The 13,948-nt window shown below is 49.1% G+C and overlaps 1 protein-coding gene across 6 annotated transcripts in view; it reads left to right on the top strand.

Annotated features, from left to right (window-relative positions):
- Positions 1-13,948, top strand: part of LOC119961836 (calcium/calmodulin-dependent protein kinase kinase 2-like) — a 131,968-nt gene that overhangs the window by 46,325 nt on the left and 71,695 nt on the right. For 5 of the 6 annotated variants that reach the window (XM_038789252.1, XM_038789242.1, XM_038789222.1 and 2 more), the window contains exon 3: positions 13,363-13,410. In XM_038789252.1, the coding sequence (XP_038645180.1) occupies positions 13,363-13,410 (48 nt within the window). Of the gene's footprint in view, positions 1-5,942; positions 6,154-13,362; positions 13,411-13,948 lie in introns of all 6 variants that reach the window. The other variant, XM_038789267.1, reaches the window with a different exon arrangement.

Genomic DNA, 13,948 nt, shown 5'->3' with positions numbered 1-13,948 from the left:
ATAATAACGAAAAATACAAATGTAAACATAATTTAGTGCATAACACTCCCCAGCCAACATGGCTTATACACCAAAAATGTGACTGCCAAGGGCCAGGGGGGCCATGTCCATAAAATGAGGGGAGGGGGTTTGAAGAGTGGGAGAGTGCAGGACAGGTAAGTAGGGGCCTCCGGGAGGTTGGGTGGGTGATGGGAGGGGGTCCTAGCAGGAAGGGGGTGCTGACAGGGAGCTTTGGGGGGGGTGGGGGGGGAGTGGCTGAAGAGGGAGGACCTACAACGACCCCATAGCGGGGTGTCCTCACTTACGGGGTGTGGGGTAGTGCCCATGTGTGTGGGGGGGACATTGCTCATGGGTGGGGTTGTTGGGACCCACAAGCTCACTTAGAGATCAGGGCACCCTTTCAAAATGGCGACTCGAGCTCGGAGTTCATCTCCCCAGTGCTAAAAAAAAATTCTGCGTGGCTAAACCGGTGAGAAACTTCCCAGGGCTCAAAAGAGTGACGAAGTGTCGATGAATAGCGGTGGAGAACTCGCCGATAGAGTCGACAGGAAACTCCCTGAAAAACCTGCCACAAATTAACTTTGAAATTTTTTGGGAGAATCAGTCCCAAAGTATTAGTAGTGAAATTGCTGAAGAAGTAGATCTGCATATCAATCTTATTTCCACACTGCTACCAGTATCTGATACAAAACTACGTGAGATCCAAGAAGAGACCAGGAAGGATCAAACTCTTTCAAGCGGTGATGAGGAACATCAACTCACACTGGCACAGAGGTCAACGTCTGGAATTCTGCAATATAAGATCTGAACTCAGCGCCATTAATGGATTGGTGCTTCATTTGAACACTATAGTCATACCTCAATCTCTTCGCAAGGATGTACTAAAGAGGATATACAAAGGACACCTTGGGATTGAAAAATGTAAACGGAGAGCTCGTGACTCTGTTTACTGGCCAGGGTTAAACCAGGATATTGACAGGATGGTCTGTTGCTGTGACACATGCCAGGCGCATCGTTGCAAGCAAACAAGAGAACCTATGTAAATATCTGATGTACCACACTTGCATACTTGGCAAAGGAGGAGTAGAATGCAGTGGTACTGCAGGAAATGCCAAATATTAAAGGAAAACAAAAACAGTTATATGATATATGATACAGTGTCTAGAACTGTACCACTCTTGAGTAGTGATGACATTGCGAGAGTGGAAGATTCACGCAATTGGTCGAGAAAAGCCAATGTACTTGAAGAAGCAGCACCTCGTTCCTACAATGTACAGACAGAAGATGGGTTGGTTTTAAGAATAAATTGTTGCATGCTCTTTAAAACCAGAGAAGACTTTCACAACAATGTGATGGATAATGAAGCTGCAGTGTCCGATTGTTCAGCAGTTCCTGAACACGAGAATGTCCTGGAGAACATTGAAGCTACAAGTTCTGAGCAACAAGGCCAAACTTGTACATTCTCAGTGTCTGCGTGGATTTACTCCTGGTGCTCCGGTTTCCTCCCACAGTCCAAAGATGCGCAGGTTAGGTGGATTGGCTATGCTAAATTACCCCTTAGTATTCAAAAGGTTAGGTGGGGTTATTGGGTGACAGGGATAGGGTTGCATGTGGGCCTGGTGGAGTGTTCTTTGAGAGGGTCGGTGCAGACTCGATGGGTGGAATGGCCTCCTTCTGCACTGTAGTGATTCTATGAATACTGTTAGACACATAGGCGCATGATATCACATGTAAATACTTTGATAATGTATTAATTTATTCCTTCAAAGGAAAGGGGATGTAGTGATAGCATGGTTGTGTTGTAATTCACCGACTGACCACTAGTATATAAGTGAATGTTAGAGTCAGGTGACCTCCCAGACTGACTGGAGTAAGCTGAAGAGAGCGGTTGCATGTGCTTGATCTTACTCTTATTGTTTTGTAGATAGTTTACCCATAGTTAATGTTCATAAATTGTTTATAGCTTTAGCTACAAGTGTACTTGTAATCTAAATCAGGCCATCTGACAAGAACATTATAGAGACCTAATTTTTAGGTATGCCTGGTGTTGCTCCAAGCATGCCCTCCTGTACTCTTTATTGAACAGGGTTCACCCTCTGGTTTGGTGGTAGAGTGGGGGATACGCCAGGCCATGAGGTGACAGACTGTGGTTGACCACAATTCTGCTACTGATGGTCCACAGTGTCCCATCTTGTGTTGCTAGATCTGTTGGCACAGTGGTAGTGCTTGCACAACATGATGAGGGTATCCTCAGTGTGAAGATGGGACTTTGTCTCCACAAGGACTGTGCGGTCATCACTCCTCCTAATATTGTTATGGGTAGATGCACCTGCAGCAGGAAGGCTGGTGAGGATGAGGTCAAGTATGTTTTTCCCTCTTGTTGGTTCCCTCACCACCTGCCACAGTCCCAGTCTAGTAGCTATGTCCTTAAAGACCCGGCCAGCTCGGTCTACCAAGCCATTCTTGGTGATGGACATTGAAGTACCCATCCTATCCATGAGTGCTTCCTCTAAGTGGTGTTCAACATGGAGGTGTACTCTTCCGGTGGCTGCAATGAAAAATGAAAAAATGAAAATTGCTTATTGTCACGAGTAGGCTTCAAATGAAGTTACTGTGAAAAGCCCCTAGTCGCCACATTCCGGCGCCTGTTCGGGGAGGCTTACAGGAATCGAACCGTGCTGCTAGCCTGCTTGGTCTGCTTTCAAAGCCAGTGATTTAGCTGTGTGCTAAACAGCCCCAATGGAGTGAGTGGTCGCATATTTGGTAGCTCCCGTTCGTGGTGGACCTTTTGGACCTTTCCCCCCGATTTGCAGTGGATCTGATTGATAAAACAGGAGACTGGTGAGTAGAGGAGAAGGATTTCCCACCAGTGTATGGATTTGTGGACCAGAAGTGGTCTGAAAAGGAGAGAACGCTGGGCGAAGAGGGGTGTGGAGTCTGCGGTTTAGGAGAATATAGCGGAGGGTCAGGGACCGAAACTGCCGGCCAGTGGTCAACGGAGCTGCTGGTAATCTTTCTCCAGGAGAAATCTGCTGAGCAAAGAATGGAATACCTGGATCCGATTAAGACGGGGATTGACTGTGTGGAGCAGAGATTGAAAGCCCAGGGCCAGGCGATCCAGAAGGTGGAAGAAAATGAATGAAATGAAAATCGCTTATTGTCACGAGTAGGCTTCAATTAAGTTACTGTGAAAGGCCCCTAGTCGCCACATTCCGGCGCCTGTTCGGGGAGGCTGTTACGGGAATCGAACCGTGCTGCTGGCCTGCTTGGTCTGCTTTCAAAGCCAGCGATTTAGCCCAGTGAGCTAAACAGCCCCTAAACAGAGGCAGTGGCTGAGCACGATGACCGGCTAACCGTGATGGCAGTGGAGATGGGAGTGATGAAAGACCATCAGAAGAGGCTGCAAGGGAAAGTGGAGGATCTGGAGAACAGATCGTGCAGGCAGAACCTGAGGATCGTTGGCCTGCTGTTGGATCGAGGGCAGCGAAGAAGCGGATGCAGGTGCATATGTGGCGCGTATGTTTGAGAAGCTGCTGGGGGAAGGTGCGTTTGCTTGGAGGTGGACATGGCACATATGAAGAAGCTGCTGAGGAATGAGCTGCCGAGGGCGATGGTGGTGCGAATGCACCAGTTCCTGGACAATGAACAGATCTTGAGGTGGGTAGGACAGATGAGGAGCTGTTCTTTGGGAAAGAAACGAGCTGCGTATCTACCAGTACTTGGGTGCCAATTGGGGAAAAGAAGGGCGAGTTTTAACTAAGTTAAATCAGCCCTCTTTAAGAAGGGGGTGAAGTTTGATATGCTGTACCCAGCACATCTGTGGGTCACTTATGAGTGCCAGGAGCTTTTTTTCAGATTGCCAGATGAGGGGATGGACTTAAGGACAGGGGACTGGCAGGTGATGGAAGACATTGAACTTAGGGGCGAGTAGCTGTGTTTTTGATCTGCTGCTAAATGTCTTTTTTTCCCCCTCTTTTATGTATTGTTTTGCACTAAGTTTGGGGCCATTGTTCAGTTTTGTATGCTGGTTAAGTTTGTTCTTAATGGGGGATGGTGGGTGGAATTTCCTTCTTTGTGTTTGTTGGGGATTGTAACGTTATCATATGTATGTTCGAGCAGGGGGGAGGGAGATCAGGGGGGGATAGGATGCTTGGCGCCATGAGCAGGGGCTACCAGGCTAGCTGGGCAGGAGTTAGATTAGTTCAGTTTAGGCGAATCAGTGAGAGGAGATGGAGGGATTGGGGAATTGTGTGTAGAATATAGAACATACAGTGCAAAAGGAGGCCATTCGGTCCACCGAGTCTGCACCGACCCACTTAAGCCCTCACTTCCACCCTATCCCCGTCACCCAATAACCCCACCTAACCTTTTTTTGGACACTAAGGGCAATCCCTTAATGTCCAAAAATCCCTTCACCACCGAGGAACAGTGGCAACAATGTGTACCATGTACAAGATGCACTTCAGGAACTCACCTGCTCCTCAGGCAGCACCTTTCAAACCCATGACCACACCCACCTAGAAGGACAGGGCAGCAGATATCTGGGAATGCTGCCACCTGGAGGTTCCCCTCCAAGTTACTCACCATCTTGATTTGGAAATATATCACCATCCCTTCACTTGTCGCTGGGTCAAAATCATGTTCCCTTCCTAACAGCACTGTGCATGTACCTACACCCACGGAGTGCAGCGGTTCAAGAAGGCAGCTCACCATTACATAGGGCAGCACCATAGGGCAGCACGGTAGCATTGTGGATAGCACAATTGCTTCACAGCTCCAGGGTCCCAGGTTCGATTCCGGCTTGGGTCACTGTCTGCGCGGAGTCTGCACATCCTCCCTGTGTGTGCGTGGGTTTTGTCCGGGTGTTCCGGTTTCCTCCCACAGTCCAAAGGTGTGCAGGTTAGGTGGATTGGCCATGATAAATTGCCCTTAGTGTCCAAAATTGCCCTTAGTGTTGGGTGGGGTTACTGGGTTATGGGGATACGGTGGAGTTGTTGACCTTGGGAAGGGATGCTCTTTCCAAGAGCCGGTGCAGACTCGATGGGCCGAATGGCCTCCTTCTGCACTGTAAATTCTATGATTACCTTCTCCAAGGGCAATTAGGGATGGGCAATAAATGCTGGCCTTACCACTGACATCCTTGCCAATGAATGAATTTTTTAAATATCAGATTTTTGCAGTCAAGAAATGTCTGTTTCCTTTAATCCATTTCTCGAACAGTTGTAATGTTGAATGGACTTTACAAAGAATTACCTGTCAATGAACCTTTTACTTTTTGACATACAAGGACACTATTTTATGTGGTATTTTGGATGCAGTGACAAGCTGAGAGGGGTGGGGGTTTCATGAGATGAAGGGTTGTGATAATTTGTAAGTAATGTGATTAATATACTTTATGCATTACATTTGCTAATATCAATAAAAATAATTTTATTAGCCTCGATAAAATGTGGTGTATTCTTGAGATGTACCATGTGAGGTGGAGTCAGAAGGCATATGGCAGCCCTTCAGGTAGTTTGTCTTGCTTAATGGCACAAGTGTGGACATTCTGCCACACAATGGGACATTTTGTTTCCATAGAAAAACACACACAAAAAAAAGCAGGTGATGTTTGAGTTTTGTTAAGGCAGTGGAAAACAAAGATGGAGGGGAAACCAAAAAGCATTGCATTGTGGGAGATGAGCATAGTTAATTTTAGGAAGAGATGAACACTTTCTTAAAAATTGTTTTTCCCGAAGGATTAGAGTAAGATTTAGAGTTTTTCTTGTTCCAGGGTTCAAGTTGAATGTACCATGATGCAATTTAATGTGTTTTGTAAATTTAAATTGGTATTCTGATGTTTCACTTTGAGTTTGAGGACAAATATTAGAGCTACTTAGAGGTTCTATTTGCTTGGCTCGGCACTGTCCAACGTATGTTTGCATTGAACTTTTCAATAATAGGCTTGATGGATGAAATGACCTGTTCTGATATCAAAAATAGAAGAGTCAGCAGTTGCATTCTGCAACTTTGTTCAGAATGTTCCACACTCCAGGGAATAGTGACAATTTGGTGCATGGATTTCTTTTATCTTCATGATTCAAGTATGATTGGATGTTCTAAAAAGAGAAACTGTACGATTCTTCTGGACGGAGGACCAAGATGGTCATAATGGTAAAGTCATCTATGTTTGTTTTGTGGCTCTGTTGTGTCTTGGATTTGCACTGAGATATTTCAGGTACACTGTGAACATAGACATTTTGACCTTGTATCTGTTCCATAAGTTGTGTTTATTGACAAGTCTGGTGAATTTCCATTATCAATTCTTGCTTCTGTTTAGTTTTTTTTTGGAAATAATTTTTATTGAAAAATTTTGAATTTATACAACAATAACGCACCATAGTAAAATACCAAAAATAACAATAATATTAACAATCATAAACATTCGTTCCACCTCCATGAACAACACAGCATTTTAACAACAACGCAAATTAACACAATATAAAGTTACAGAATAGACACTACAATAAGGAACACCCCCCCCCAACCCCGGGTTGCTGCTGCTATTGACCAAGTTACCTATGTTTGAGCCAGGAAGTCCAGAAAAGGCTGCCATCGTTTATAGAACCCTTGTATTGATCCTCTCAGGGCAAATTTGACCCTTTCCAATTTTATAAATCCCGCCATGTCACTGATCCAGGTCTCCACACCTGGGGGCCTTGCATCCTTCCACTGTAGCAGAATCCTTCATCGGGCTACTAGGGACGCAAAGGCCAGGACACCAGCTCGACCGCAACTCCAAAAATCGCGAGTCCCCACCCTGGTTTGACCCTGGATCCAACCACCCTTGACACCGTCCCCGCCACCCCCTTCCAGAATTCTTCCAGTGCTGGGCATGCCCAGAACATATGGGCGTGGTTCGCTGGATTCCCCGAACATCTGGTGCACCTGTCCTCACCCCCAAAGAACCTACTCATCCTAGTCCCGGACATGTGGGCCCGGTGCAGCACCTTAAATTGGATGAGACTAAGCCTCGCACATGAGGAGGAAGAGTTGACTCTCTCCAAGGCATCCACCCAAGTCCCGTCCTCTATCTGCTCCCCAAGTTCCTCCTCCCATTTAGCCTTCAGCTCCTCCACTGACGACTCCTCCACCTCCTGCATTACCTTATAGATGTCAGACATCTTCCCCTCTCCGACCCATACCCCCGAAAGCACTCTGTCCACCGTCCCCCGCGACGACAACAGAGGGAATCCCTCTACCTGTCGCCTAGCAAACGCCTTTACCTGCAAGTATCTGAACATGTTCCCTTGGGGAAGGCCAAATTTATCTTCCAGTTCCCCCAGGCCCGCAAACCTCCCGCCAATAAACAGGTCCCTCAATTTGCTGATACCCGCCCTTTGCCACCCCCTAAATCCCCCATCCTTGTTCCCCGGGATGAACCGATGGTTGCCACCCAGTGGAGCCTCCATCGAGCCCCCTATTTCCCCCCGATGCCGTCTCCACTGTCCCCAGATTCTTAGGGTCGCCACCACCACCGGGCTCGTGGTAAACCTCTTGGGGGAGAGCGGCAACGGTGCCGTTACCATGGCACCCAGGCTCGTACCTCTACATGACGCCATCTCCATTCTTTTCCACGCCACCCCTCCCCCCTCCATCACCCATTTACGCACCATTGACACACATTGGCTGCCCAATAGTACCCCAGAAGGTTGGGCAGCGCCAGCCCGCCTCTATCCCTCCCTCGCTCCAGGAACACCCTCTTCACTCTCGGAGTCCCATGTGCCCACACAAAGCTCAAAATACTGCTAGTCACTCTCCTAAAGAAGGCCCTGGGGATAAAGATGGGCAGGCACTGAAAGAGGAACAAGAACCTCGGAAGCACCGTCATTTTGACGGACTGTACCCTTCCCGCCAACGATAATGGCAGCATGTCCCACCTCTTGAACTCCTCCTCCATCTGATCTACAAGTCTGGTGAAGTTATGCTTGTGAAGAGCCCCCCAGTCCCTGGCCACCTGCACCCCTAGGTACCTAAAGCTCTCCCCTGCCCGCCTAAGCGGGAGCCTACCAATTCCTTCCTCCTGGTCTCCAGGGTGCACCACAAACACCTCGCTCTTGCCTAAATTTAATTTATAACCTGAAAAGGTCCCAAACTCAGCCAGCAACTCCATCACTCCCGGCATCCCTCCCACCGGGTCCGCCACATACAGTAACAGGTCATCGGCATACAACGACACCCTATGTTCCTCTCCACCTCGCACCAAGCCTCTCCACCTCTCTGAATCCCTCAACGGCATCGCCAGCGGCTCGATTGCCAGTGCAAACAACAAGGGGGACAGGGGGCAACCCTGCCTGGTCCTTCGGTAAAGCCGGAAGTACTCCGACCTCCATTCGTGGCCACGCACGCCATTGGGGCCTCATATAGCAGCCGTACCCATCTAATGAACCCTTCACCAAATCCAAACCTCCCCAACACCTCCCATAGGTACCCCCACTCCACTCTATCGAAGGCTTTCTCCGCATCCAGTGCCACCACTATCTCTGCCTCCCCCTCAATCGCCGGCATCATGATGACATTCAACAATCTCCGCACATTCGTGTTCAGCTGCCTTCCCTGGCACACAGTCCTCTATCCTCGTGGCCAGGATTTTTGCCAGGACCTTAGCATCCACGTTGAGGAGAGATATGGGCCTGTATGAACCACACTGCTGGGGGTCCTTGTCCCTCTTTAAAATTAACGAGATCAGCGCCCGCGACATCGTCGGGGGCAAAGTCCCCCCTTCCCACGCTTCATTGAGTGTCCGCACCAGCAAGGGGCCCACTAGGTCCACAAACTTTTTATAAAATTCCACCTGGAACCCATCCGGTCCCGGTGCCTTCCCTGACTGCATCTGCCTGATCCCCTTAACTAGCTCCTCCAGCTCAATCGGCGCACCCAACCCCTCCACCTTCTCCTCCTGCACCTTCGGGAAAGAAAGCCCGTCAAGGAACCTCTCCATTCCCCTATTCTCCCCCGTTGGCTCCGACCGGTACAGTTCCCCGTAAAAGTCCTTGAAGACCTCATTCACCTCTACCCCCTTCCGCACCACATTCCCACTCTTGTCTCTCACTCCAGCAATTTTCTTAGCCGCATCCCGCTTGCGGAGCTGATGAGCCAGCATCCTACTCGCCTTTTCACCATGTTCGTACACTGCCCCTTGTGCCTTCCTCCACTGTGCCTCCGCCTTTCTAGTGGTCAGCAAATCAAATTCAGCCTGCAGGCTGCGCCTCTCCCCCAACAGTCCCTCCTCTGGTGCCTCTGCATACCTCCTGTCCACCTCCAGCATCTTTCCCACCAGTCTATCCCTCTCACTCCTCTCGCTCCTCTCCCTCTGTGCCCGGATGGATATCAGCTCCCCACGAATCACTGCCTTCAGGGCTTCCCAGACCATCCCCACCTGAACCTCCCCCGTATCATTCACCTCGAGGTACCCCTCAATACTTGCCCGAACCCTCCTACACACCTCCTCCTCCGCCAACAACCCCACATCCAACCGCCACAACGGACGTTGGTCCCGCACCTCCCCATCTCCAACTCTATCCAATGCGGAGCGTGGTCGGAGATTGCAATGGCCGAACACTCGGCCTCCTCCACTCTCGGAATCAGTCCCCTACTCACCACGAAGAAATCTATCCGAGAGTAGACCCTATGTACGTGGGAGAAGAAAGAGTACTCGCGTGCCCTCGGCCTCACAAACCTCCATGGATCCACCCGACCCATCTGATCCATAAACCCTCTCAGTACCTTGGCCGCCGCCGGCCTCCTACCCGTCCTAAAGCTGGGCCGATCCAGTGAAGGATCCAACACCGTATTAAAGTCCCCCCCCCATGATCAGACCTCCCGCCTCCAGATCCGGGACCCGTCCCAACATACGCCTCATAAAGCCCGCATCGTCCCAATTTGGGGCATACACACTAGCCAGTACCACCGCCTCTCCTTGTAGCCTGCCCCTAACCATAACATACCTACCCCCCTTATCCGCCACCACCTCCGATGCCTCAAACAACTCATTTTTCCCCACCAGAATCGCCACTCCCCGGTTCTTCATCCAACCCAGAGTGGAAAACCTGCCCCACCCATCCCTTCCTCAGGCGGACCTGGTCCGTCACCTTCAGGTGGGTCTCCTGAAGCATTGCCACATCTGCCTTTAGCCCCTTCAGGTGAGCCAGTACCCTCGACCGCTTCACCGGCCCATTCAACCCTCTCGCATTCCAGGTGACCAACCGGATCAGAGGCCCCCCCCCCCCCCCCCCTCGACTAGCCATAGCCCGTCGACTGCCCGCCCCAGGCCAGCACCCCCTGCCCGACCCAGTCCCCACAGCGACAACACCTCTCCTCTGTCCCCCCAGCCTCCACCAGCTCCTCCACCAGACCCTACCAGCAGCAACCCAGTATTCCCCTTTCCCCCCCTCCCATTCCCCCAGGCTAGGAACCCTCCCAGCCACGAACCATCCTCCATTGTACTTCCGTGGGTCAGTTAACTACTGCTGACCCCGGAAACTCCCGCCAATAACCCGACCCCTCACAAAGTGGGATCATCCCCCAATCTATCCCTCCTCCAGGCACCGCTCCAGCGCGGGGAAGAACCAGTTAAGGCCCCGCCTCCCCCATCACCGTCTCCGCCCCCCAGCCCCACAGCGCGGGAAACCAGAGGAAAGCCCGCTCTTTCGCACTGCCCCACCACACCCTTCTGACGCAGCTCCCAAATAACAGCCCCACTCCATACCCCCAACCCGACATAGAATACAACAAACCGCCCCGACCCTCCCCGCAAGATACACAACTCAACCAATGCCCCACAGCAGAAAAAAACATAGCAGAACAACACCCCCATAAATAACCATATCAAAATTGCAAAAGAACATAGCAACAGCAGAATCCAGCGCTAAGATATTACAACCGACCCCGCAACCCCAAACCCCTAGTTCAAGTCCAGTTTCTCCGTCCGCACGAAGGCCCTCGCCTCCTCCGGGGAATCAAAATAATAATGCCGGTCTGAATAAGTTACCCACAGGCGCGCGGGCTGCAACATTCCGAACTTTATCTTTTGCCTGTAAAGCACCTCCTTCGTCCGATTAAATCCGGACCGCCGCTTAGCCACCTCCGCACTCCAATCCTGGTAGATCCGTACTACCCCATTCTCCCACTTGCTGCTCTTCACCTTCTTGGCCCAGCGCAGCACACACTCCCGATCACTGAACCGGTGGAACCTCACCAGCACCGCACGCGGGGGTTCATTTTCCTTAGGCCTCCTGGCCAGCACCCTGTGCACTCCCTCCAGCTCGACGGGCAGATGGAAAGATCCGGCCCCCACTAGCGAGTTCAGCACTATAGCCACATAGGTTGTCAGGTCCGACCCCTCCAGCCCCTCCGCAAGGCCCAAGATCCGCAGGTTTTTCCGCCTCATGCGGTGATCAAGTTCCTCGCAGCATTCCTGCCACTTCTTGTGGAGTGCCTCGTGCCCCTCCACCTTACTCACGAGGAACACGGCCTCCTCCTCTCGTTCAGTGGCCTGCGTCTGCAACTCCTTGATGGCAGCACCCTGGGTGGTCTGAATCTCCGACAGCCTTCTGTTTGTTTCCTGCAGAGAGCTCAGTACCTCAGCCTTGAAGTCTGTGAAGCAGCGCAGGAGAGCAGCGAGTTGCTCCTGGGCCCACTGTTTCCACTCCTCTGGAGCTCTGCCGGTGGCCATCTTGGATCCCTTCCCCCGTTTTTTCTGGGGAGTTGCTGCTGCTTTTTCCCCCTTTCCACTCCGAGTTCGAGTCATGGACTGCGGGGAAAGTCGTTCAGCACACCTTCCCCCACCGAGAGACGTCGAAAAATTTCCATTTTGGGCTCTAAAAAGAGCTGAAAAGTCCGTTTAAAACGGGAGCTCCCAAATGTGTGGCTTCCTATTTCATCACAGCCACCGGAAGTCTAGTTTATGTTTTTATATTTGTTCACAAGTAGGATTGTGTGTCGTCAAATGTTTTTGAACACAAAAGCCACTATAATAAAAAGCCAGAGGTTGTGATGTCACCATCCTGCCACATGTTTGCTAGAACTGTACCAGGTTGGTTCACAAAACCTTTATAGCAGGGGTGGGCAAACTTTTCCGTGCAAGGGCCACATTCAGAAATTCACAATTTTAAAGGGCCGCATAGTATATTAAGTAAAATAATTACTTCACCCGGTTATGATTCTGGGCGCCTCATTTCGAACATAGAACAGTACAGCACAGAACAGGCCCTTCGGCCCTCGACGTTGTGCCGAGCAATGATCACCCTACTCAAGTCAATGTATCCACCCTATACCAGTAAGTAACCCAACAGCCACCCCCGTTAACCTTAAAAAAAATAATTAAAAATTAAAAAAAAAAAACATTAAAAAAAAAATGACTTGGTGGGCCGCATAAAGACCTTTGGTGGGCCGCATGCGGCCCGCGGGCCGTAGTTTGCCCACCCCTGCTTTATAGGTTCAAAGCTGCTTCAGTATATTTGTATTTGCTCTTGGGATATGAGCTACACTTGCAAGGCAGTATTTGTTCTCCAACTTTAGTCACCTAACGCTTTTTAGGCGTCACTCACATAGTGTGGGACAGGAATGGAAGCCACTTGCATTGAGAGATTCCCTTCACTGTAGGACGTTAATAAACCACTTGTGTTTTACAACAGTCTGGCAACTTTCATGGTAATGGCCTTGTCTATCCCACAAATAAACAGATTTATTGAAATGTGGGATTTGAAATCAGAACCTCTGGATTGGGTAGTCCCAGTACCATAACCACTAAACTGCTGTTCCTACTTGGCTTACTGACTAATCAATCAGAGTTACTGCTTGCGGTTGTGGATTTCTGCTGGATAGTGTCTGGACAAGATCAAACTTGACAATGAAACTCCCCCATCCTAGATTTGCCTCTTAATATTGGAAGACTTTTGACTGAAAATGCAATGATATTTGCTTTATCCAAATAGTCCAAATTTGGGTAAATTGAAAATTGGGTAAGTGAATAAATCAGTTTATTGCTGCAATAATAGTATTATGGAAACTGATTTAAATAATTACATTATTGTACTTTGAGCATTCTCAGAGGTCAAACAGGCTTTGATTGACAACTTTATTTTTTCTGTCGACAAACAGAAGTTGTTCTCTTATTAATTTGGGTTATCTTACTCTGCGTTGAAATGGTTACAATTTTAAGAATATCACCTGCTTAGGATGATTGAGAATGATTGATGTACCCTTGAATTTGCAAATTAAAAGGCTATTACGACTTGATTCATTGGCCACATTACTGAATATCCATGGCTCCGGTAGCCAGTGTTCTAATATTTTATTTATTGATTTTGTTTATACCAATAGGATTGTGTGCAGTTAAACCAGTACAAGTTGAAAGATGAAATTGGAAAGGTGAGCATTCTGAGAACAGAATACAAAATAATTTTACGTTGAAAATTTGTTCTTGGGCAGCACGGTGGTGCAGTGGTTAGCACTGCTGCTTCACGATGCTGAGGACCTGGGTTCGATCCTGGCCCCGGGTCACTGTCCGTGTGGAGTTCACACATTCTTCCTGTGTCTGCATGGTTCTCACCCCCCACAACCCAAGAAGATGTGCAGGGTAGGTGAATTGGCCACGCTAAATTGCTGCTTAATTAGAGAAAAAAGGAATTGGGCACTCTCAATTTTCAAAAAAAAAAAGAAAATTTGTTCTTACATACTCTTAACCGTACGTTTGTGCTGATGTGTTTTTAGCTCGACTTTGATATTGAATATTAAAAATGTCAAATAATTAATCTTTGTGCTAGAGAGTTTAGGTATTTTATCCAAACATGCAATGGCCTCCACCCTCTCTACATCTAGGAGAGCTTTACTGGAGAAAATAAAAGTGTATGTGGAAATTGAGCATCCCAACAATGCTGTCTCTCCCAGCTGTCTAGCCTCTGCATGA

This window comes from Scyliorhinus canicula, chromosome 1, assembly GCF_902713615.1.
Source record: "Scyliorhinus canicula chromosome 1, sScyCan1.1, whole genome shotgun sequence".
In the NCBI taxonomy this organism is placed as follows: Eukaryota; Metazoa; Chordata; class Chondrichthyes; order Carcharhiniformes; family Scyliorhinidae; genus Scyliorhinus; species Scyliorhinus canicula.
This window is presented reverse-complemented; position numbering and strand designations above follow the sequence as displayed.